Raw genomic sequence first — 25,783 nt, 5'->3', positions numbered from 1 at the left:
CAAATATTCAATCTACCACTACAGTGTTTTAAAGTACAAATAGTTAATGTATATATATATATATATATATATATATATATATATAAAACAAGAGTATTAAAAAAGTTTTAGAAACCCCAATGAAAACATTTTTGTGGCTTACAGTTTTTTTGCATTAGCTTGTGCTCGGGTAAAATTGTCAGTGTTATTGATATTTGCATCAATTAATCAATGTGTTTATTGTGCTTTTGAGCATTCTCAGCATTAAGACCAGTGCTTGGTAGGAAGTCATGATTTCTATGCTCAAAAAGTTCATAGTTCTGGTGAGACCATAAGAGAAAAAAAAAGAAGCAACAAACGTGCGTGTAAATTTTGCCTAATTGTGAGCAGCAGTCCCCAAAGGAGAGGTGGAGTGGGAAGAAAAGAGGCTTTGGAAACCTCTAGAAATTCTTCCTGAATAAAAAATGTTGGGAGAGTCATAATAATAATAAAAACAAGGACAGTTGGTCTTTTAGATAGGTATGCTCCATGACTCGGTCATGTCCAACTCTTTACCGCCCCATGGACTATAACCCACCAGGCTCCTCTGTCGCTGGGATTTTATAGGCCAGAATACTGGAGTGAATTGCCATTCTGTTCACCAGGGGATCTTCCCAACCCAGGGATCGAACCTATGTCTCTTGCATCTCCTGCTTTGGCAGGCTGATTCTTTACCACCAGCGCCACCTGGGAACCCCCATGAGCCTTTAGATAATAGAAACCAAATTACCAGGTAGGAACAAGCCTGAAAGATAGGCTACTTTTTTGAGGGACTAAGGAAAATTAAATTAGAATGCAATTATGGATGAGGATTGGCTGGTTTGGAAATCAGTCCTGAATATTCATTGGAAGGACTGATGCTGAAGCTGAAACTCCAATACTTTGGCCACCTGATAAGAAGAACCGAGACATTGGAAAGGACCCTGATGCTGGGAAAGATTGAAGGCAGGAGGAGAAGGAACTACAGAGGATGAGATGGTTGGATGGCATCACTGACTCGATGGACACGAGTTTGAGCAAGCTTCGGGAGTTGGTGATGGACTGGGAGGCCTGGTGTGCTGCAGTCCATGGGGTCGCAAAGAGTTGGACACAACTGAGAGACTGAACTGAACTGAACTGATGGATGGGGATCATGGAGGCTCTCAATAACAACAGGAGTTTGAACGTATTTGACGAGCAAGAGGAAGCTATCAAGGATTTTTGACAAAAATATTTCTACTTTGTCCATCTCCAGTTCATCTTTCACAAGAATGTTATCTAAACATAAATATGGACATAAAATACTTTAAGAATGTATCTCTGTCAATTCCAAGCACCTTAGAACATTTTAAGACTTCCTGTCTCCCCAGTCCCCTTCTGTTCATTCCACTGTCTCCACATCACACACACACACACACACACACACACACCTCCCCATATACACACTGCCTTTCAAATACGTATTTCATGTCATTCCAGCAATAACCTGTATTTTTCTTGCCCTGATGTAGTAACCTCCATCGGTTTTTATTTCAAAAACTAGTGCTCATTCTCAAACACTCCACTTAAATTCCCAATTGTATGATTTTCATTCTAATGAATTTTCATTTCATTAAAAGAAAAGATGTTGTTTATGTCAAAGGCCAGAAACCTATAGCCTATGGACTAATCTAGCTCACTGTCTGTTTTTCAGTTAGTCTGCTTGTTTGTTTTTCTAAAACAGGGTTTGTTTTAAAGAATACAGTCTTGCTCATTTATTCATGTAAAACTATAGCCTGTCTCTGTTTCATGATACAGAGTTGAGTACATGCAACAGAGACTGTATGGTCCAAAATCTAAAATATTTAACATGTGGACATTTAAAGTAAAAATGTGTCAACCTTGCTTTATGGTTTATGCTTCTGCTGTAGAACTTACCATGCTGTTTCATAAATATTTATTTATGTATGCTTGTCATATATAAAGTCAAGAACTGTTTCTACAGTGATCCAGAGATTGCTGCTTAAGCTGAATCCGCCCTCGTTCTTCAAACTTGTTGACTTACTTGCATCCCCTCCAAGTCCTACTGACCTCTTTATTCAGCTACTTCAACACTCTGAAAGCATTCTTACCTGGAGACCCGCACATAGGTTGTCCCTCTGTCCAGAACATGGTTCACTGTCATTCACACAGCAAGCTCTTTGTCATGTTTCATATTTCAGCTTAATCATTACAACCACTAAAAGACCTCCTTCCTGACTGTAATTTGCAGCCCCAACCCCCATCTTTCACTCCTGTTATTATTCTCTATCAAAATACCTGATTTGTTTAATTCATAACACTTAACATAAGCGGTACTACCTACATTTTTACCTGCTTTTTCTCAAACTACTTTGTGACACTGTAATTTCCATGAAAAGTGAGCAACACATCTGCTTTTTCATCACTATATTCTCAAATGACCTAATAATTCCACCTCAAACACTACAACAGTTTCTGGTTCTGAAATTGATAGACCTCTAAGTAGACTGATTAAGAAAAAAAGACACAAAATAGCAATTCAGAAATGAAGAGAAAATATCACTTCAAATCCCACACACGTGAAAAGAATAAGACTAGATAAAGATACCATCTGCAATGCGGGAGTCTCGGGTTCAATTCCTGGGTTGGGAAGATCCCCTGGAGAAAGGAATGACAACCTACTCCAGTGTTCTTGCCTGGAGAATTCCATGAGCAGAGTAGCCTAGTGAGCTATCATCCATGATCTTGTGAGTTGGACAAGATGAGTAACTAATGCACACATAGAGTTATACCTATATCTTTGATAACATAGGTTTCAAAGATTTGAAAATCATAAATTAGCAAACCTGAAAAAAGATACAGAAATTTTGAATAAGTTTTTATTAAAGTCACTGAAATTATAATTTAAAATCATCCCTAAAGAAAATTGCATACACAGATGCCTTCAACAGTGAATTCTATCAAACACTTAAGAAATAAATAAAACCAATCCTGTATAAACCTTTCAGAAAATAAGAGTATGATCACAAAATAAAACTGGAGATTCATACTTCTCATGGAGAAACAGGAAAAATTCTTAAGAAAATATGAGCAAATTGTTGCAATGTGTTAAAAATATAATACATTATGACCTGTTGGAATTTACCTGGGATTGCAAGTTTAATATCTGAAAATCAATATGGTAGAATAAAGTAGGAAAACTTAAGATAATTTCAGTAGATGTAGAAAAAATGATTTGATAAAACTTAACTTCTATTTACAAACTTTTAAAAATATTAGTAAACTAGGAATAGAAAAAAACTTCCTCAACCTGGTTAAACGATCTACAAAAAAACATTAAACTAACATACTCAGTGGTAAATTACTCATTACTTTCTGTCTAAAATCAAGAAAAAAGGCAAGAAATATCTATCTCTCAATTTTATTTAAAATTATATTTGAGGGCATCAAGATTGGAAAGGAATAAGTAAAACTATTATTGCATATAATTTGATGGTATATGTAAAAATTCTAAGGAAACTATGAAATAACAAGCAGAATTAAAAATTAAATTATCAAGGTCATAGTATAGGTCAATTTGAAAAGCAATAATTAGTATTTTAACAATCAATAAAGAAATTAAAAATTCAAAACCAAAATTTAAAAATTTCAATTATAAAAACATCTATTAGAAATAAAATTCTTAGAAATTACTTCAACAAAAGTTGTAGAAGTTGTGAACTTATACATTGAAAATTATAAAGCATTGCAAAATGAAATCAATTAAGATCTAATCTACCTGCCTCTTGAAAAACCTGTATGCAGGTCAGGAAGCGACAGTTAGAACTGGACATGGAACAACAGACTGATTTCAAATAGGGAAAGGAGTACATCAAGGCTGTATATTGTCACCCTGCTTATTTAACTTATATGCAGAGAACATCATGAGAAACATTGGGCTGGATGAAGCACAAGCTGGGATCAAGATTGCCAGGAGAACTATCAGTAACCTCAGATATGCAGATATCCTTTTGACAGAAAGTGAAGAAGAACTACGTTGAAGGCAATGGCAACCCACTCCAGTACTCTTGCCTGGAAAATCCCGTGGACGGAGGAGCCTGGTAGGCTGCAGTCCATGGGGTCACAAAGAGTCAGACATGACTGAGTGACTTCACTTTCACTTTTCACTTTCATGCATTGGAGATAATTAACTAGATATTAATATATAGTTATATATATATATATATAATATATATATTATATTATATAATATATAGGCTTCCCTGATGGTTCAGCAGTAAAGAATCTGCCTGTAATTCAGGAGGCACAGGAAGCACGAGTTAGAACCTTAGGTCAGGAAGGTCTCCTGGAGGAGGAAATGGGTAGCCATTCCAGTATTCTTACCTGGGAAATCCCATGGTCAGAGGAGCCTGGCATGCTATGGTCCTTGGAGTCTGAAGCACCTGAGCACACACACATGCGTGTATGTGTTTGTGTGTGTGTGTGTGTGTGTGTGTGTGTATGTCAACAAATCTTAGATTAAATTAACAGAATTAAGAGACTTATGCCACCAAGGGCATCTAAAACCCTTGTAATCAGATATCTCTACCCTGTTCTTTGGGAAGGCTTGAGTATGCATAAACATACAGCATGTACACAGATACACACATGTGCATACACAGAGCAATGCCACAGGCTTCCCACAGTCTGCATCAACCCAAATGTGTTCAGTTACGTAGACCTTTCATGTTTCTTAATTTTATGTAAAGCTTCAAGGTCTCACCTTATTTTCCAAAAAACTTCTGTGTCTAGTCTCCCTCTCAAAAACATACTCTGAAAGTACCATGTGTGTGTATGTCAGAAGGTGTGAGTTTATGTGTACAAAAGTTCTGCAGATAATTAATAGTCAAATTCATATATTGCAGTGGCTGAGAACAGACATTTTACTTTCAGATCATTCTGAGTTTCAGTCCCAGATTCGAGTCCCAGAAAGTACTAGCAAACCCTAGTTTCCTCATCTGTTAAAACTGTAGGGGGTGGAGTGGGAAATAATATCTCCCACCTAATTAGATTGCTGTGAACATTAAAGGCAACAACAAATACAAAGTTCAATAAGTATCAACTATTATTCTTATCCTAGATCTTGAGATCTTTGCAAATCCCTTAATAATACAATAGCAAATAATTTGCCCCATAAAACACAGTAAAGTGTAACCAAAAAATTTAAGTAGTCCCTTTAGGCTCTTCAGAGAAGGCAGTGGCAACCCACTCCAGTACTCTTGCCTGGAAAATCCCATGGACAGAGGAGCCTGGTAGGCTGCAGTCCATGGGGTCGCTAGGAGTCGGACAAGACTGAGCGACTTCACTTTCACTTTTCACTTTCACGCATTGGAGAAGGAAATGGCAACCCGCTCCAGTGCTCTTGCCTGGAGAATCCCAGGGACGGGGGAGCCTGGTGGGCTGCCGTCTATGGGGTCTCACAGAGTTGGACACGACTGAAATGACTTAGCAGCAGCAGTTAGGCTCTTAGAACATACGACTATGTACTATATGTACTATACTCTATAATACATATGACTGTGGTCATTTTCAAAAGTGTTAAAATATATTTTATCTCTATAATAAACTCTACCACATTAATTTTAATACAATATAGCATATTAACTGTGGATTTGCCTGAGTCAGTGAACTTTTTTATATAGTCTTTGTCTTTTAGAGAAGTTTTACATTCAGAGCAAAACTAACAAGAGGTCATAGTGATTTTTCATGTACTCCCCGCATCTACACACGCACAGCCTCCCCCATTATCAATATCCTCCACCAGAGAAGGACATTTATTAAAGTTAATAAATCTACATTGACACATCATAATTATCCAACTCCATGATTTGCATTGGAGTTCACTCTTGGTATACAGATTCTGTGCTTGACCAAAGGAATAATGACATGTATTCATCATTACGACATCGTACAGAGTGCTTTTACTGCCCTAAAAATTGTCTGTGCTCCACCGATTCATCCTTCCCGCTGCCCAAGTCCTGGCAATGAATGAATGTTTTACTGCCTCCATAGTTTTGCATTTTCTAGAATGCCATATAGAGTTGAAATCACATCATATGTTGTCTTTTCATATTGGCTTCTTTTACTTACTAATATGCAATCAAGTTCTCTCCACATCTTTCATGGTGTGATGGCTAATTTCTTTTTAACTTCGGGTTGTATTCCAGTGTCTGCATTACTACGGTTTACTTATCCACTCACCTATTGAAGGACACCTTGGTTGCTTTCAAGCTTTGGCAGTTATGAATAAAGTTGTTATAAACACCCATGTGCAGATTTTTGTGGGGACAGAAGTTTTTAACTTCTTTGGGTAAATGTTAGTGAGAACAATCATTTGCCAACTTCCCCAGTGGCTCAGACAGTAAAGAATTCACTGGCAATGCAGGAGACCTGGATTCAATCCCTGGGTCCGGGAAGATTCCCTGGAGAAGGGAATCCTTACGCACTCTGATATTCTTGCCTGGAGCATTCCATGGATAGCAGATCCCTGGTGGGCTACAGTCCATGGGCTCCTAAAGAGTCAGACACAACTAAGCAACTAACACACATGGACAAAGAGGATGTTGAGTTCTATAAAAAACCACCAAATTTTCTTCCAAAACGGCTTTGCCATTTTGCATTCCCACCAGAAATGAATGAGAGTTCCTGTTTTCCACATCCTCGCCAACATTTGATGTTGTCAGTGTCCTGCACGTCAGACATTCTGACGGGTGTGTAGTGGTATCACCTGCTTGTTTTATCTTGCATTTCCCTGATAACATGTGAGGCAACATATCTTTTCAGACACGTATTTGTTATCCATATATTTACTTTGGTGAAGTGTCTGTTAAAGTCTTTTGTCTATTTTTTAAAATCAACTTGTTTTCTTATTGTTTAGTTTTATAATTTCTCTGTATATTTTGGATACCAGTTCTTTATCAGATGTATTTTTTGCAAGCATTTTCTCCCAGTCTTTTGATGTATCTTAATTCATTCTCATTTTCTTGACTTTGTCTTTCTCAAAACAGAAATTTCTAATTTTAATAAACTCTTCCTTATTAATTATTTCTTTCATGGATCATGTCTTTGATTTTGTATCTAAACTGGCAAAACTTTTATACTTTCTCAAAATGTGTTTAAAATATGAACATAAATCCACATTGAGATACAAGTTGGGCAATGAGCTAGACATTTGCTAAAGTCAAGAAATGCATAATGTGAATATGGCATAAAACAGTCTCCAACATCCACCTCAGTTACTGAATGTCAGCAAAAGGGCACAAACTTGGGCTGGATCGCTCCCTCACTCAGAGCTGGCATCTGTGAGCCAGCAGCTGGCAACATTGCCCACAACCAGGGGAATAGTCACGTTAAGGATCGGGGTCACTATACCATAACTGAAGCCATTCTTAGAACATTGTTTAACTTGCCTTATTCTTTAAAGTAATAAATTTTCAACTGTTATAAAAATTCTAGTCTCAAGTATGGAAATCAAAAAAGGAAGTCAGAAGAGAAAAATAAAGGCAAATGCTTGAAAGTTGGTGATAAATTTGACTTTTAGAACTTATAAGTATCAAAATCAATGAAAATAGAAAAAGTTGAGTTATATGTGTTTGTGGAAGTACTATTATTTAATATAAGTAAAGTAATTTAATCCAAAAGATTTTTCTGTCAAGGACCTTTAATTGTTACATTTTTCAACAACATTGGAAGAATCTAGCATGTCTCACTTTGCTTTTGTATCACCTTTTAACTCTTTTAAAGAAATAGCAGTTAACCTGATAAGTGATGGTGAGTCAGCTGAGCAGCCTCTGGCACAGGCAGTAGCCTTAGAAATACAGCCCTATGGGACCTCCTATAGGAGATGGTTACTTCTAAATAAAAATCTATTTCTATACTGAAGATCTGATTTATCCAAAGTCCTTGTGTATTAAGAAATATTTTGGGAGAATAATCATTTGGAATTGGATATTTAGTGTTCTTTATAATAGTTTTCATTCTGACAATTCTCTTCTTTTAAACTAAGGAAAAATATATCATCCATATAACAAATACCCAAGAAAACAAATGCTGTTGTTATTTAGTGATTAATGATAAGGACAATGTTGACTACAGAAGGAAAAATGTGACTTGATTTTTAACTTTATTCTGAATTCATAACTCAGTGACAGATTCAACATTTGAACTGATTTCAAAGATGTAATCTTAACCTTTCCATAACTGAAAAAAGAAGACAGTGAAAAGTTACATTGTTCATGTGATGTTATTTGGAATGCTCAGTGTATATACTCATATTCCAAATATTCCTAGGTTGTTGTATAGATTGCACTCTTTTCTACAAAAGAATATGTATTTGCTACATAGAGAGCTATACTTAGAATATATGTTCCTAAAACAAAAAGCATATCATTTACAAATATGAAATTAGGATGCGTTACTAGGATTTGTGTATATACTGTAAAATACAAAAAAAACGGATGCTTACTTATTAAGAACACTACATTGAAAATGTTTTATAAATCTAATTTCAAGTAAAAAACACTAGTCAATTTAACTTTGAATCAGTGACACAATTTTTTCAAACCCAACGCTTAGATTATTTCCTGTCTCATTTATGCTTTTAGAAGATAGCAATAAAAACTGATTCTTATTGCTATTAATATTATTGATGTTTCCTCAAGAGGAAGTTCATCTACCCACATTGACACTTAAAGAAATGAAGGTCAATAAGGATATTGGCTTTCTGTAAATAAGATTAATGGCTTGAGGTAAATTTTAGTAAAAGATGGTTTATTTCTTCTCTAAATTTTCTACTAAACCACTAAAGGGACTGTAAATGACAAAAATAAGCTCAAATGACAAGAAAATAGGGAGAATGAAGTAGTATAATCTCAAGATGTAAAACCAGACATTAAAAGGCAATTCATAAGCAGTATAGATTACTTTAGGGCTTCCCTAGTGGCTCAGTGGTAAAGAATCCACATGCCAAAGCAGGAGACATGAATTCGATCCCTGGGTCAGGAAGATTCCTGGGAGAAGGAAATGACAACCTACTCCGGTATTCTTGCCCGGAAAACCCCATGGGCAGAGGAGCCTGGCAGGCTACAGTCAATGGGGTTGCAAAGAACTGGACATGAATTAGTGACTAAATAACAATAAACAACAATGGACTACATCAATAAAGAATTCATGTCAGTTCAGTTGAGTCACTCAGTCGTGTCCAACTCTTTGCGACCCCATGAATCGCAGCACGCCAGGCCTCCCTGTTCATCACCAACTCCTAGAGTTCACTGAGACTCGCATCCATCGAGTCAGTGATGCCATCCAGCCATCTCATCCTCTGTCGTCCCCTTCTCCTCTTGCTCCCAATCCCTCCCAGCATCAGAGTTTTTTCCAATGAGTCAACTCTTCGCATGAGGTGGCCAAAGTCCTGGAGTTTCAGCTTTAGCATCATTCCTTCAAAAGAAATCCCAGGGCTGATCTCCTTCAGAATGGACTGGTTGGATCTCCTTGAAATCCAAGGGACTCTCAAGAGTCTTCTCCAACACCACAGTTCAAAAGCATCAATTCTTCAGCGCTCAGCCTTCTTCACAGTCCAACTCTCACATCCATACATGACCACAGGAAAAACCATAGCCTTGACTAGACGAACCTTTGTTGGCAAAGTAATGTCTCTGCTTTTGAATATGCTATCTAGGTTGGTCATAACTTTCCTTCCAAGGAGTAAGCGTCTTTTAATTTCATGGCTGCAGTCACCATCTGCAGTGATTTTGGAGTGTAGAAAAATAAAGTCTGATGCTGTTTCCACTGTTTCCCCATCTATTTCCCATGAAGTGGTGGGACCGGATGCCATGATCTTCGTTTCACTCTCCACTTTCACTTTCATCAAGAGGCTTTTGAGTTCCTCTTCACTTTCTGCCATAAGGGTGGTGTCATCTGCATATCTGAGGTGATTGATATTTCTCCCAGCAATCTTGATTCCAGCTTGTGTTTCTTCCAGTCCAGCGTTTCTCATGATGTACTCTGCATATAAGTTAAATAAACAGGGTGACAATATACAGCCTTGACATACTCCTTTTCCTATTTGGAACCAGTCTGTTCCATGTCCAATTCTAACTGTTGCTTCCTGACCTGCACACAAATTTCTCAAGAGGCAGGTCAGGTGGTCTGGTATTTCCATCTCTTTCAGAATTTTCCACAGTTTATTGTGATCCACACAGTCAAAGGCTTTGGCATAGTCAATAAAGCAGAAATAGATGTTTTTCTGGAACTCTCTTGCTTTTTCCATGATCCAGCAGATGTTGGCAATTTGATCTCTGCTTCCTCTGCCTTTTCTAAAACCAGCTTGAACATCAGGAAGTTCACGGTTCACATATTGCTGAAGCCTGGCTTGGAGAATTTTGAGCATTACTTTACCAGCGTGTGAGATGAGTGCAATTGTACGGTAGTTTGAGCATTACTTAACAGAAATGAAGGCAAATGTCCAGACTTGAATATGAATGTTCATAGCAGCTTTATATAATAGACAAAAACTAAAAACAAACCAAATGTCTATAAACAGATGAATAGATAAAAACAGTTGCATATTATTGAGTGGATAATATAATACCACTCAGGAATAATAATACCAGTAATACCACTGAGTAATAATACCACTTAGAAAAAAAAAAAAGAAATGAGCTACTGGTATGCAAAACAACATGAATGACTCTCCAGAATACCTGTGTTCAGTGAGAGATCCAGGCTAAAATACGGAATATGCTGTATGATTCCATGTCTACAAATTTTGAAAAGAAACTGTAGTGGCCAAAAGCTAACGACCGGCTGCTTAGGGAAGGGGGTGGGTGTGAGGTTGAGTAAAGGGAGGATTACAAAGGTGCACGAGGGAACTCTTATGAATGATGAATATGTTCTTTATCTTAATTGTGGTGATGGTTCCATAGATATATACATGTTAAGACATATCAAATTTATACAGTGATGATGGTTTCATAGATGTATACATGTGTCAAGATGCATCGAATTGAATGTGTTAAAATATGCATTTTATTGTAACTAACTTATACCTCAATAAAAATGTTTAATATATATTAATTAGCTGTACTATATAATAATAGTATGTGTATTGGAGAAGGCAATGACACCCCACTCCAGTACTCTTGCCTGGAAAATCCTGTGAACGCAGGAGCCTGGTAGGCTGCAGTCCATGGGGTCGCTAAGAGTCGGGCATGACTGAGAGACTTCACTTTCACTTTTCGCTTTCCTGCATTGTAGAAGGAAATGGCAACCCACTCCAGTGTTCTTCCCTGGAGAATCCCAGGGACGGGGGAGCCTGGTGGGCTGCCATCTATGGGGTCGCACAGAGTTGGACACAACTGAAGCAACTTAGCAGCAGTATATGTATTATTAAACAATAATATAAATAATATGCATAATGTCTTTCTTTCTTTGAGCTTCCCATGTAGCGCAGTGGTAAAGAATCCTCATGACAATGCAGGAAACGTGGGTTTGATCCCTGGGTTGGAAAGATCCCCTGGATAAGGAAATAGCTACCCACTCCAGTATTCTGTCCTGGAGAGTTCCATGGACAGAGGAGCCTGGCAGGCTACACTCAGCGGGATGACAAAGTCAGACACAACTGAGCAACTTTAACTCACTCCCGCTCCAAGAATGCAGGTAAGCTCCACATCCTTTCCCACACACCTTGTCCTGTGCATCTCTTCCTTCTGACTGTTCCTGAGTTATACTTTTTTATAATAAACTAGTGATCGAGTAAGCAAAATGTTTCTCTGAGTCCTTTGATCTGCTCTAGCAAATTAATTGAACCTGAGGAAGGGGCCGTGGGGGCCTGTGATTTACAGTCAGTCGGTCAGAAGTACAGACAACAATCCAGACTCGTGAGCGGCATCTGAAGTCCACGGAAGGGTTGTGGCAACCTCTAATCTGTGGTGGGTCAGTCAGAATCACAAGCTTTCAACTGTGGTCTGAAAGGGGAGAATGAGTTGGAGAAAAGACTAGTTTTGCAGATCTGAACCCCAAACCTATGAAACCTGGTGCTGTCTCTGAGTAGGTAGAAACACAACTGAGTTGAATTGCGTATTGGTTCAGGGAACCCCTCTCCCCCTGCTCCACACACTGAGCACTGTATCTCAGAAGACACTCTGAGAGCTTTGTCCACTTTGGCCACGTGAGCACATGGCCAGGAGATGGCCACCAGTGATTCAGGAAGGGGCCCCGCCCCATCCAAGGAATCTGCAGGTGCCTTGATCTCAGATCTCCCAGCCTCCAGAACTGACTGTGACAAATGCATTTCTGTTATTTAAGCCATTCAGTCTGTATTTTTTTTTTTGTTATAGCAACACAAAGGGACTAAGACATAGCTACACAGTGAAAAAAAAATGACAAGAAATAAGTAATGAGAGCATTTATGTATTTCCAAACAGTAGGAGAATGACACAAAGATATTATTTTCTTAAACATTAATTAATTTGTGACCAACTAGTAGCTTCTGAAGGAGAAGGCAATTGCACCCCACTCCAGTACTCTTGCCTGGAAAATCCCATGGATGAAGTCTGGTGGGCTGTAGTCCATGGGGTCGCTAAGAGTCGGACACGACTGAGCGACTTCACTTTCACTTTTCACTTTCCTGCATTGGAGAAGGAAATGGCAACCCACTCCAGTGTTCTTGCCTGGAGAATCCCAGGGACAGGGGAGCCTGGTGGGCTACTGTCTATGGAGTCCCACAGAGTCGGACACGACTGAAGTGACTTAGCAGCAGCAGCAGTAGTTTCTGAAACTCTAGTATAAAAATATCACTCGCACCTTTGTAAATTAATATAAATATATAATAAATAATTAATAGGAGTCGGACACGACTGAGACTTCACTTTCACTTTTCACTTTCATGTATTGGAGGAGGAAATGGCCACCCACTCCAGTGTTCTTGCCTGGAGAATCCCAGGGATGGTGGGGCCTGGTGGGCTGCTGTCTATGGGGTCACACAGAGTCGGACACGAATGAAGCGATTTAGCAGCAGCAGCAGCAATTACTTATCCACAAAGGCTTCCCTGGTACTTCAGCTGGTAGAGAATTCCCCTGCAATGCAGGAGACCCCAGTTTAATACCTGGGTCAGGAAGATCCCCTGGAGAAGGGATAGGCTATCCACTCCATATTCTTGGGCTTCCTTGGTGGCTCAGATAGTAAAGAATCCTCCTGCAATGCAGGAGACATGGGTTCAATCCCTGGGTTGGGGAGATCCCCTGGAAGAGAGCCACCCACTCCAGTATTTTTGCCTAGAGAATCCCCATGGACAGAGAAGCCTGGTGGGCTACAGTCCATGGGGTCACAAAGAGTTGGACATAAGTGAGAGACTAAGCACAGCACAGTAGATTTATTCACAAACTAAGAGAAATCTGCATATTCCTTCTTAAATTAAAAAAATATATATGACCATTGTTATTCTGCAATACTAGGAACCTCTTTGTACTTCAGCTATAGGAAGTACATAGCAAAGTCTTCTTTAAAAAATTCTTATCATAACATGGAAGATTCCTTTGGAAAGGGAAGATTGACTTGTACAAAGACCTATGATGGACTAATAATATTCATGGGGCTTTACATTTATTAACTTAATTTAGGTTTTTCGACAACAATGATCCTATGACACTAACAGTTGTACCCATTTTATAGATTAGTGAATTATGTATCAAGAGATAGAAAGTAGCCCGAGATCATACAACTCATTACTTGCCTTGGCAATCCCATGGACAGGAGACTGACAGGCTACAGTCCACAAGGGCACAAAGTAATTGGACACTCCAGTTCAGTTCAGTCGCTCAGTCGTGTCCGACTCTTTGCCACCCCATGAATCACAGCACGCCAGGCCTCCCTGTCCATCACCAACTCCCGGAGTTTACCCAAACTTATGTCCATCGAGTCCATGATGCCATCCAGCCATCTCATCCTCTGTTGTGCCCTTCTCCTCCTGCCCCCAGTCCCTCCCAGCATCAGGGTCTTTTCCAACGAGTCAATTCTTCGAAATAAAGACCTTTTTGTTTTTTTTATGTAAAGAAGAGGGCCTCTCCAATTCCACTTAGTTTTTATACCAACTTTTCATTTTTAACAGAATTAATAACCCACAAAGTATATTTCTCTCATCAACATGTAACCCTAAAATATAGTTTGAGATTACATTTCCTCCTGTTATACCCCATTTCACTAGCAAACAGTACTGTAAGAACCATATTGCATTTGGACTGTAAACAGCCTAAATCTAAAAGACACAAATCCTCATGTCCTTTCAGGGACCAGTTCCTCTGAGTCATTCCTGAGAAGGGGCTTTACATCACTGCTCCACTGAAACATAATGATCTTCAGATGCCTCCTTCCCTCAAAGGAAACATCTTTAATTGGAGAAAGTAGGAGAAAAATCATTTGGGCCAAGTTTTCTCAGAGGATCTTAAACTGCTTTTCACAGCTCATTTATCAGTTTGTCTCTTCTCCTACCCTTTCTACAACGCCCCCAGTTACATATACACATCACTTGTTTTCCAGAAATTAATCATCTATAAAGAAATCAATTATGTTTACCAAAGAAATCCATAATTCTGTTTTTAAAGCCGGTGGTGTTATAGGCAATGTCATCAAATACAAACATGTGAGAGCATGAGATGAATTGCCCAGCATTATCTTTGTTGGGGGTCAGGTTGAGCTAATAACCTAATGTGCTTCCAGGAATATCAATTGAAAACTATTCAGCTCACAACTTTTCTAAAAGCTAAGTCAGGTTCTATTGATACATGTCAAACTGAACTCCCTAAAAACAGAATTCAGACCACAGTTATCTCACACCTAGACCAATTCCATATAGCCTTCTGACAGGTCATCCCAAATCTCCTCCTGGTACCCACAGTAGACTCTCCATACATGACACATTACCATGTAAATAAAAACAATGTCACTCCCATTTGCCTGTCATACCAAGATTGAAAACCTGCCATAGCCTGCAAGATCCAGAGCAATGATCTGGTTCAGCTAACCCTGAAGATGCACTGCTACCCATTCTTCCCCTTACCGATGCACTTAAGCAACACTGGCCTGCTTGCTGATTTTTTTTTTTTTCCCCAGTTTACAAAACATGTGTCATGCCTAGCTCTGGCACTTATGTTTCCTCTCCCTGAAATGGACTTCTCCAAGATATCTGACTCACTAGCTCTCTCATTTCATTAAATTATATGATTTCTCTAAACATTCCCATCATCCCCTATACACATATTCAGCATTAGTTTTTATTTCTAATACCTACCACTAACATAATATATACATATACATACATATATATAGTGTGTGTGTGTGTGTGTGTGTGTGTTATCCCTCTTACATTAGAATATAAGCTCCCCATGAGGGCAAAAATATTGTATTCACCACTGCCATCCCAAAATCAAGAATATTTTCAGAAACTGTAGGGATTCAAAAGTATATACTGAATTCATTAATAAGTGAAAAATAACGTCAGTCAAAATTATTTATAAAAATTTCATCACGTTTTAATTCATTGCTTTTAATATTGTTTATTCATGATCCATTTGCCCCTCTTTCTGAGACATTGATATTTTCTCTTTTGAAATGCTCTTACCAATTGAATGTAAATTCAGTACAATTGTAAATTAAAGGGTGTGATCCCCATTAGCCTTTATCCAAGATATGAATATGGAAGCAAACGCAACAATCAACAATCTGACTCCCTCTCTCTGAAACTAGAGTGTGAGCCTAAGAACCTCCAATCAAAAATAGTTGTAGCTGACTGAGTCCAGTGTTATACACCCAGAAGAATCAAATACTTCTTTCTCTATTTTGGGAGCTATCCAATATTTCTCCACAAGTTTCCCCTTTCCCCACTCCTTATGTTTGTTTGTTTTAATTAACCAGCCAGTTTCTGTTGCTTACAACCCAAGATCTAGCTAACACGTGTAAGGTTGTATTTAACCTGATATGCCTCAAAATACAAAACTTAACAGAAAGTTTTGTAATTCTCTTTCTCTCACCTCTCCCTCCCGTTGTCTGTTCTTTGTACACATTTCACAATTACAATGTCCTCAACCTGTTCAAAGCCTTCCTTTCTGGTGACATCCCCATATATGACCTTTCCAATGATTTTAATGTTTCAACCTCTTTTTTCCTTCCTCCCATCTAACACTATTTACTCAGAGCTGCTGAATTTAAGTATAAGTTAAGACATAATAATATGATTAAGCCAAAATGCTCTGTTATCAATAACCAGTATTCTTAATCTTGTCAGGCATATTTACATTTCTTTCAAAAGAGGCTATTCTTACTCAAAATCAATTTGTTAAAATTTCAAGTATGATGACAAAGTGAAAAATTTTAGAGTATAAGGTAGTTATTTTTTAAAATATATTAAATGGCATTACTCAAATAGGCCGTGGATCTGCTCGTGGTTCAGCTAGAGATAAATGGAGGGCTATAGATACCACAAAATATCCATCAATTAAACAGGTTTCAGTTGCATTATTTTTGTTTGAATTACGTAAAGCATTTAGACCCATTGCAGTGTGACTAATGGAGTCATGATAAGATCTATGATGTTAGTGAATATGACTAATACACCCCAAGGGGACCCTCAGTCACTTCTCCCTGGTTTTGAGGGCAGAGGCAAGAGGAGTGATTTGTTCCTATCCAATAGACTATCCATGTTGAATAGGAATAAACAGTGATTTAAAAAAAAGCTATTCAAAAGAATTATCCAACTACAAGAAGTAACATATTTAAAATACTTACAGTTTCTTTAAAACAGCCATGAAGTGCGCTACCTTCTCTTCATACTTTTTTGGTCCGTATAAGGTGCGCCCACCACGCGCTTTCTTAACATGGATAGCTATATTGTGAGAATCATCAGGTTGCAGAGGTTTACTTTCTGCTGTGTCTTCAGCAGGTATTCTAAACAAGGAAGCATAATATTTTATGTTGTATAAAAAATTACTGATGTGAACTCTTTATTGTCAAGAGTAGAAATGCACTGTTCTGAGATAATTTAGCATTTTAATAATATATTCCTTCTCGGTGTCTGTTTTTCTCTGGTTATTAGTAACACAATTAAACACATCACTCAAAGTCTCAAAATTATCACTCAAAATTACCATATATAAAATATTTTCTAGGTACAGAATTTGATTATAGATGTTATGACTGTCCCAAGTGATTAAAAGATTTTCCATAATAAATTAGGTACATATACTTAGGAAAATATTTTAAGACAATGGTTACCACACTTCCTTTATTTTCTCATGGTTGTTTTCCAGCAAGGTTTTTTTTTTTTCACCAATGATAAAAGTACTTTTTTAAAAAACTTCTGTTTCCAACTGGTAAATTATGAACATCTTGAAAGCAGCCACCATAATGTATTCTTGTGCTACCATACGATATACATTTAAGTTCCCAAGAGATGTGTGAATGAATGACCTGTTCCCATTTATACTTCCAGCTCCAAGCTTTCCGATTAAGAGGTAACTAAAAAACCTAAGGAAAACCAATCTAACAAATATTGTCATCCTTAAGAAAAAAAATAGAGCTGGAGATGATAAAAATCCAAATGATCACAGATTAGTCACCTTTACTTATAAACATGAAATTTTTTTAAAGTTAAATATAAAATAAGCATTATGTAGAATAACAATAACAATGATCAAATTAACATCTAACTTATATTTAAGTCTTTTTAAAGGTACTGGCTACTCTATTAAACGTGATATACCTATTTATCATTAACATTAACTAAGTTAAATAAATATTATCCCCCATTTATGGGACAAGGAAATTTCAGCTTAAAGAGTTTGCATAATTTGTCTAATCACTCATATCCACTTTCCAGTAGAGCTGGAAAGAGCTTTTTGCAATCCAAAGTTCACAGAACATTAATGCTTAATAGCAAAACTTACTTGTCTGACAGATACAGAAAGATATTGCACCATAATTTACAAAGATAAAACTGAGAGTCAAAATTTATTTCCCCTTCTACCATTTTCAGAGAACCTCAGTCATTCTATCCACAGAAACCTAGAACTCTATTTAACACTCTATCCCTAGTTACATCTATAAACAGTAAGTACAGTAAAGCTCAGCAATGTTTAAGATTCATATATAAAACAATAGACTGCTTTCCTTTCCCCAGCTCTGATTTTCAAATGCCAATGGAATAAAATTCTTATGTTCTAAAGAAGAGTGGTCTGTGGACTGAATCCGGGGGGTTTAGAAATTGAGTCCCCATTGATCCAATGTTCTTCTGGCACAAGTTCATCATATTTGCCAAAAGCAAGAATTTCCTGGAATTCCTGCCTTTACATTGAAAATCTCAAGCCAGCCAAAGAAAGTGAAGCCACTCAGTCCTGTCCATTTCTTTGTGACCCCATGGACTACAGCCTGCCAGGCTCTTCCATCCATGGGATTTTTCAGGCGAGAATACTGGAAGGTGTTGCCATTTCCTTCTCCAGGGGATCTTCCCAACCCAGGGATTGAACCTGGGTCTCCTGCATTGTAGGCAGACTCCTTAATGCCTACACCACCAGGGAAGTGGCAGCCAAAGGATTCAAAGTAGTCCTCAATGATATTTAAGCCATGTGAAGCCAACCTGGAAGTCATACCTGCTGCCAGCTTGCGGGCATGTTTGCACTCAGCCATGTCTGACTCTGCAATCTCATGGACTGTAGCTCCCCAGGCTCCTCTGTCTATGGGATTTTCCAGGAAAGGATACTGGAGTGGGTTGCCATTTCCTTCTCCAGGGGATCATCCTGACCCAGGGATTGTACCAGAGTCTCTTGTGTCTCCTGAACTTGCACACAAGTTCATTACCAGCTGAGCCATGACAGAAGCCCAGAAGCCAACCAGCTGATAGCAAGGCACCAAAAGTGACAGAGACAAACAGAGGGTCATATACGGTGACTGACCGAATGGTGAAGTTATGTCTGGTGCTCTTTGGGAAATGGGAGTGTCAACTACAAATTAGCACTTGCCAAGAACATTTGCCAGCAGCTGAACGACAACGAGGCCACTTGCCATCTGCCTCTGTGGTGATTAAACCCTGTGCTGGAACAGATGCCAACCTTTAACACCCTCTGAGGGGAATTAAGTGTGGACAGTGAGGAGCTCTGCAATCCAGGGAAACTGGTGGGACAGGTCTTCAGATAGTTGGATATTTTCAGGAACTGATTTAATGACCCCTATCCTTGAGTCTCTTCATATCTAGAAAATCATTAAATCCCTTCATGGTGACATCAGCTCCTTGTGACTAGCAGAAAATCTTTTGTAACATATGCACATGATTGCACTGAACTCCCCTTTCATGAAAATCTTATGTATCAACCTCCCCCTATAACCTTTTTGGAGTAGTCTCTCAGAGCTATTAAAGGTGCTGTCTCCCGGACTAAAGTCCTCATTTTGCCCCAAATAAAACTTAACTTGCAACTCTCACACTGTGCATCTTTTTAGTCAACAATAGAAAATAATCCTTATTATCATATTTATGTAGCAAAACTAGAAACAATTCAATATTATCAGTTCAGTCACTCAGTCATGTCTGACTCTTTGCGATCCCATGAACCACAGCACGCCAGGCCTCCCGGTCCATCACCAACTCCCGGAGTTCACCCAGACTCACATCCATCGAGTCAGTGATGCCATCCAGCCATCTCATTCTCTGTCATCCCCTTCTCCTCTTGCCCCCAGTCCCTCCCAGCATCAGAGTCTTTTCCAATGAATCAGCTCTTCGCATGAGGTGGCCAAAGTACTGGAGTTTCAGCTTTAGCATCATTCCTTCCAAAGAACACTCAGGACTGATCTCCTTTAGAATGGACTGGTTGGATGTCCTTGCAGTCCAAGGGACTCTCAAGAGTCTTCTCCAACACCACAGTTCAAAAGCATCAATTCTTCGGTGCTCAGCTTTCTTCACAATTCAACTCTCACATCCATACATGACCACTGGAAAAACCATAGCCTTGACTAGGCGGACCTTTGTTGGCAAAGTAATGGCTCTGCTTTTGAATATGCTATCTAGGTTGGTCATAACTTTTCTTCCAAGGAGTAAGTGTCTTTTAATTTCATGGCTGCAATCACCATCTGCAGTGATTTTGGACCACCAAAAAATAAAGTCTGATGCTGTTTCCACTGTTTTCCCATCTATTTCCCATGAAGTGATGGGACCAGATGCCATGATCTTCATTTTCTGAATGTTGAGCTTTAAGCCAACTTTTTCACTCCCCTCTTTCACTTTCATCAAGAGGCTTTTGAGTTCCTCTTCACTTTCTGCCATAAGGGTGGTGTCATCTGCATATCTGAGGTTATTGATATTTCTCCCAACAATCTTGATTCCAGCTTGTGCTACCTCCAGCCCAACGTTTCTCATAATGTACTCTGTATAGAAGTTAAATAAGCAGAGTGACAATATACAGCCTTGACATACTCCTTTCCCAATTTGGAACCAGTCTGTTGTTCCATGTCCAGTTCTAACTGTTGCTTCCTGACCTGCATATAGGTTTCTCAAGAGGCAGGTCAGGTAGTCTGGTATTCCCATCTCTTTCAGAATTTTCCACAGTTTATTGTGATCCACACAGTCAAAGGCTTTGGCATAGTCAATAAAGCAGAAATAGATGTTTTTCTGGAACTCTCTTTCTTCTTCGATGATCCAGCGGATGTTGGCAATTTGATCTCTGGTTCCTCTGCCTTTTCTAAAACCAGCTTGAACATCTGAAAGTTCACAGTTCACATATTGCTGAAGCCTGGCTTGAAGAATTTTGAGCATTACTTTACTAGCGTGTGAGATGAATGCAATTGTGCGGTAGTTTGAGCATTCTTTGGCATTATATAGTCTAAAATGTTCAGTCATACAAAATTCAAAATCTGTTTATGAGTGATTAACTTGTGCAAATTGCCAAGGCAAAGTAACATATAGGAGTTGTAGACATGAATCACATCTTTTCTGGGGAGCTGTGCTGGTAATCTCTCACTTCTCTATGTTTCTGTGTTTCACAAATACATGCATCTTTAAATTTTAGTGACGTTTTACACTGGGTAAATCTGTGATCCTTTTGAGTCTGATTTGATAACTGAGCCCTTTGTGGTAGACTGAAAGTGTTCGTGAAAGCCACTCAGTCTTGTCAAAGTCTTTGTGACCCCATTGACTATACAATCCATGGGATTCTCCAGGCCAGAATATTGGAGTGGGTAGCTTTTCCCTTCTTCAGGGGATTTTCCTGACCCAGGGATGGAACCCAGGTCTCCTGATTTTCAGACAGATTCTTTACCAGCTGAACTGCCAGGGAAGCCCAAGAATACTGGAATGGGTAGCCTATCCCTTCTCCAGCAGATCTTCCTGACCCAGGAATCAAACCAGGATCTCCTGCATTGCAGGCAGATTCTTTACCAACTGAGCTATCAGGGAAGCCCTGTGTTAGTCTAAGGCCTCCAAATATTCTTTTTTCTTTCATATAAGTCCTACTTGTTACATGATAAGATTGTTCCAAGATATGTAATATGTTGTTACAAATTATGTATGTGATTATGTTCCTTGTATATAGGTAATAATAATTCTGATCTAAAGTGTTTAGGATTTTTTTTAATAAAATTTTGTTCTATTTATTGGTCATTTTGGTTGCATAGAAAAAATATTTTTCTCTTTTCCTCAGTAAACTCAGGTGTAGCAATTAGCACCACCACTAAGCAAAATAAAGCCAAATTAGATACATTATCTCACCAATCCTCCAATATCACCCTCGCATGTGCATTCTTGTCTCCATTTTAGATAAAGAGCCTAAGATTCAGAGTTTGAGGTAATGTTCTTAAGGCACCATAATCACCAAATTGCAGAACTGAAGTTCAAACCCAGATCTAACTAGTCTAAAGGCCATCACAGAACTTTATTTTCCATACATTCTTGCATTAGCCATCTTACAAACATTTTATCATTCCTCAAAATCCTTCTTTAACCTTCTCCATCACTTTTTTGTCAATCCATAGAAATTTTACTGCTGCTGCTGCTGCTAAGTTGCTTCAGTCGTGTCCGACTCTGTGCAACCCCATAGACGGCAGCCCACCAGGCTCCCCTGTCCCTGGGATTCTCCAGGCAAGAACACTGGAGTGGGTTGCCATTTCCTTCTCCAATGCATGAGAGTGAAAAGTGAAAGGGAAGTCGCTGAGTCCTGTCTGACTCTTAGGACCCCATGGACTGCAGCCCACCAGGTCCTCCATCCATGGGATTTTCCAGGCAAGAGTACTGGAGTGGGTTGCCATTGCCTTCTCCGAGATCTTAGTAAGTAGTAGTTAAAGCCAGAAAAATATATGGACTCTTTCTATATTTGCTGTAGGATTCTTCGGTCATTTTTTAAGGAAACTGAAATCATCCTGACTTATCATAATAAAAGTTAAGTCCAGTCACTTCAGGTGCACTAAGTCTACCCCGTCTGCTGATGTTAGCCTCGTTATCACTAATGCCGAAAGACGGAGAGAGCAGAGGGTAAGTCTCCAGCACCAGCGTGAAAGTGGTGAGTTGCAGACTTTGTTTTGTGCTGAGCGAGAGTGCTGACTTTGTCCCACACGTTGCCAATACATCCAAAGTTAAAATTGAGGAGAGTTGAAGGCAAGTTTCATTATAAACTCTTGACAGTCAACATTGGAATCCTGTCATCTCTTATAATATAAGAAAGAATATTTTAAGTTTAGACAGAGGTAAGCAATATTTCCCTGGTTTCTATTAAATTAATGTCCTTGACAGACTCAATGTCTTCTCTTTCATTTCCAAGGAGCAATAGAAAATCCACATTTAAAAATGAACATTGAACTTACGTGTATTCTACAGAATAAGGCAGCAATACATTTTCCAGATTATATGACAAGCTATACAAACATACAGGAAAGTTATTTAGAGAAGATTATAACAGATTTATCTCCCAAGGGTTAATTGCAAATATTAATAAGCATCAAATTAAAAAGTTGGAATATCTAAGATAATTTTTAATAGAACCATATATTACTATATATTTAGAAAATGATAATCGAATATTGTGTGCTATCTTTACTTACAACCTAAATTCCCTCCAGTCACGATTCAATTTAGCAAACATTTCTTGACTATCTAGCCCAAGTAGAGTTCATTGTGTTCATTATCTCAGCTCCCAGGTATGAATCATTTCCATATTTCCAATTTAATCACCCTACTTTTTCCGCCCAAAGAACATTGCTGAATTGGTCACACACTTGGGTGATTACAAATCTACATCATCTAATTTTAACTGATCTTTGCTTTTGCTCAGCATTCTAAAATCAGCTATTTGTCAAGCTCTTATATATTCCCCTCAATGGCTTCAATTTAGTTTCTTTTCCATTCTCATTTCCACATTCTATGGACAGTCTTATTTCAGTACTTAATGCTCTCTACTTGACATCTGTATAGGAATTAACGATTATTACTGACTCTTAAGAAATAATGATAAACACTATTCCAGTTATTCAGCTATAGTGTCACACAAACTGAACCTAATTTTAAATTTTTGAAGAATCAAATGCAGAGAAAATGTGGCTTGTGAATTTTCAGAATTTCCCTTTTTATTTTGTACTAATCTCCTCAAGTAAATCTTAAACCCATAGGGCTAATCTAAGTAATGAGTGGAACCCCTAATTTAGGGAAATGGAAGGATCAATTTGGAGACAGGGAGCAAAATTTCCTGCCACCAATATTATACAATAGGGAAGATAGTCCAAAATTTCAACCATATCTTTTTGAACCATAGGACTGACTCCCTTTAAATCAAAGGTGACTTTTCTTCTTAGTTACATATGGTCTTTGATGAACGGGATTTATGAGACATCACCACTCACATTACTTCTTCAACTGAACTCATAATTTCACATTGTTCACTATTTAATTCTTTTAAAAAAAAACTTTTTGTTTTATGTTGGAGTATAAGCAATTAACAAGGTTGCAATCGTCTCAGGTGCCCAGCAGAGAGATCAGACTTACATTTACATATATCCATTCTCCCCAAAAACACCCCTTCCATTCAGGCTGCTTGTCACATACCATTGAGCAGAGTTACTGTGCTATATATAGGTCCTTGTTGGTTATTCATTTTAAATGTAGCAATGTGCATATGTTAATCTGAAGTTAACTATCCCTTCCTTCCACCCTTTTCCCCTAACTACAAGTATGTTGTCTAAGTCTGTGAGTACGTTTCTGTTTTGTAAATGATTTCACTTGCATCATTTTCTTTTAAATTTTGCATCTAAGGAATATCATATGCTATCTTTTTAAAATAAGTTCCCATGGAAATTCATGCAAGTAGAAAGCTCTTCCTAAATTTCCAGCAATTTCCCAGGAGATTATACTTACATCCTGATGTCTCCTTTGCCACTGCGCTTCTTCCTTAAATACTCTCCTTATTCCATGCCTTGCTTATCCAGAGGTGAAACCAACTTTTTCTGTATTTCCTCAACAGAACTAAACTAAACTAAACCAAGTATTCAAAGCATTTGTAAGTACAGCAGAGTTCATCAGATGCTGGGGTTATCTTAGATGTTTGTATCACACATGACTTTGGCCACCTGATGCAAAGAACTGACTCACTGGAAAAGACCCTGATGCTTTGAAGGCAAGAGGAGAAGGGGACGACAGAGGATGAGATGGTTGGTTGGCATCACCAACTTGATGGACATGAGTTTGAGTAACTCCGGGAGTTGGTGATGGACCGGGAGGCCTGGCATGCTGCAGTCCATGGGGTTGCCAAGAGTCGGACACAGCTGAGTGACTGAACTGATCCTGACCACATATGAACCAGGGTACTTGAAATCCACTAACCGATCTCTCTTCCTAAATGCCCTCACCTCTCTGCCCAGGATCAAGGGGTTTTCCTCACTTGGTGCTCATCTCCCCTCAGTTATTTCCTGGCTACTCTTGCTTCTTTTTCACCCCATTTTTGTCTGCCTTTCGCCACTCCAGACTTGCTCCACAACTCCAAATTAGAATACCTTTATGAGGCCGAGCAATTCAGTTCTTAGCACCCATTCTCAAATACTTCTAACCAAAATCATCAAGAAAGAAGCATAACCAAAGGTCCTCCCTTCCAGCAAAATCGATCACTCCTCAGTGGGAGTCGTAAACATAAATGACGTTTGTTTTTAGATTCAGACTTGAAACTGTCCTGTATCAGTCCACTTTAACACAGGGAAACCCTGCACACATAAACGATTTCTACAGATCACCGTCACTTTGCTACAATAACGCCCCAACCCATACAGAATTTCATTTATGTCATATTAAAGGCTTTAATCTGGATGACATCAGGATGACACAAAGAATGACCCCAGACCATGGCTGAAGCAACCAGTTAGGTTTATATAAAGTTCCCTCTCTTTCCTTCATAGAACTCTCTGAAAGGTCGCAGTACTGCTCCTAGGCTGGCAGGATGGTCCTTTGTTTCTCCCCTGTATTTCTCCCTTCCCTTTCTTCCTCTTTCCTTCCTCCTTTCTTTGTTCTCTCTCTCTTTTTTCCTTCCCCTTTTCTTTTCCTCCTTTTTTCTTTCTTTCTCCTCCCGCACCCCTCCCAGCCACCATTTCCTCTTGGAATCTGTGGCAGAGAACATGGGCTATTTTGAAAAAATACCATTTTTAGGTTTCTGTTCACAGCTGCTAAACAGGGCAAGCAGAGTATCAGTAGGGAGAGCTTCACGAGTCCTTGGATAATCAGCAGTGTGAAGAGCATCACACTCA

At 38.6% G+C, this 25,783-nt stretch overlaps 1 protein-coding gene across 1 annotated transcript in view; it reads right to left on the bottom strand.

Moving 5' to 3' along the window:
* CNBD1 (cyclic nucleotide binding domain containing 1) overlaps positions 1–25,783 on the bottom strand; it is a 383,222-nt gene that overhangs the window by 291,441 nt on the left and 65,998 nt on the right. The window contains exon 4 of the mRNA XM_070382901.1: positions 16,814–16,972. Within this exon, the coding sequence (XP_070239002.1) occupies positions 16,814–16,972 (159 nt within the window). The remainder of the gene's footprint in view (positions 1–16,813; positions 16,973–25,783) is intronic.

Source organism: Bos mutus, chromosome 14 (genome assembly GCF_027580195.1).
Source record: "Bos mutus isolate GX-2022 chromosome 14, NWIPB_WYAK_1.1, whole genome shotgun sequence".
In the NCBI taxonomy this organism is placed as follows: Eukaryota; Metazoa; Chordata; class Mammalia; order Artiodactyla; family Bovidae; genus Bos; species Bos mutus.
Note: the sequence above shows the minus strand (reverse complement) of the source record. Positions and strands in the feature narration are given on the sequence as shown.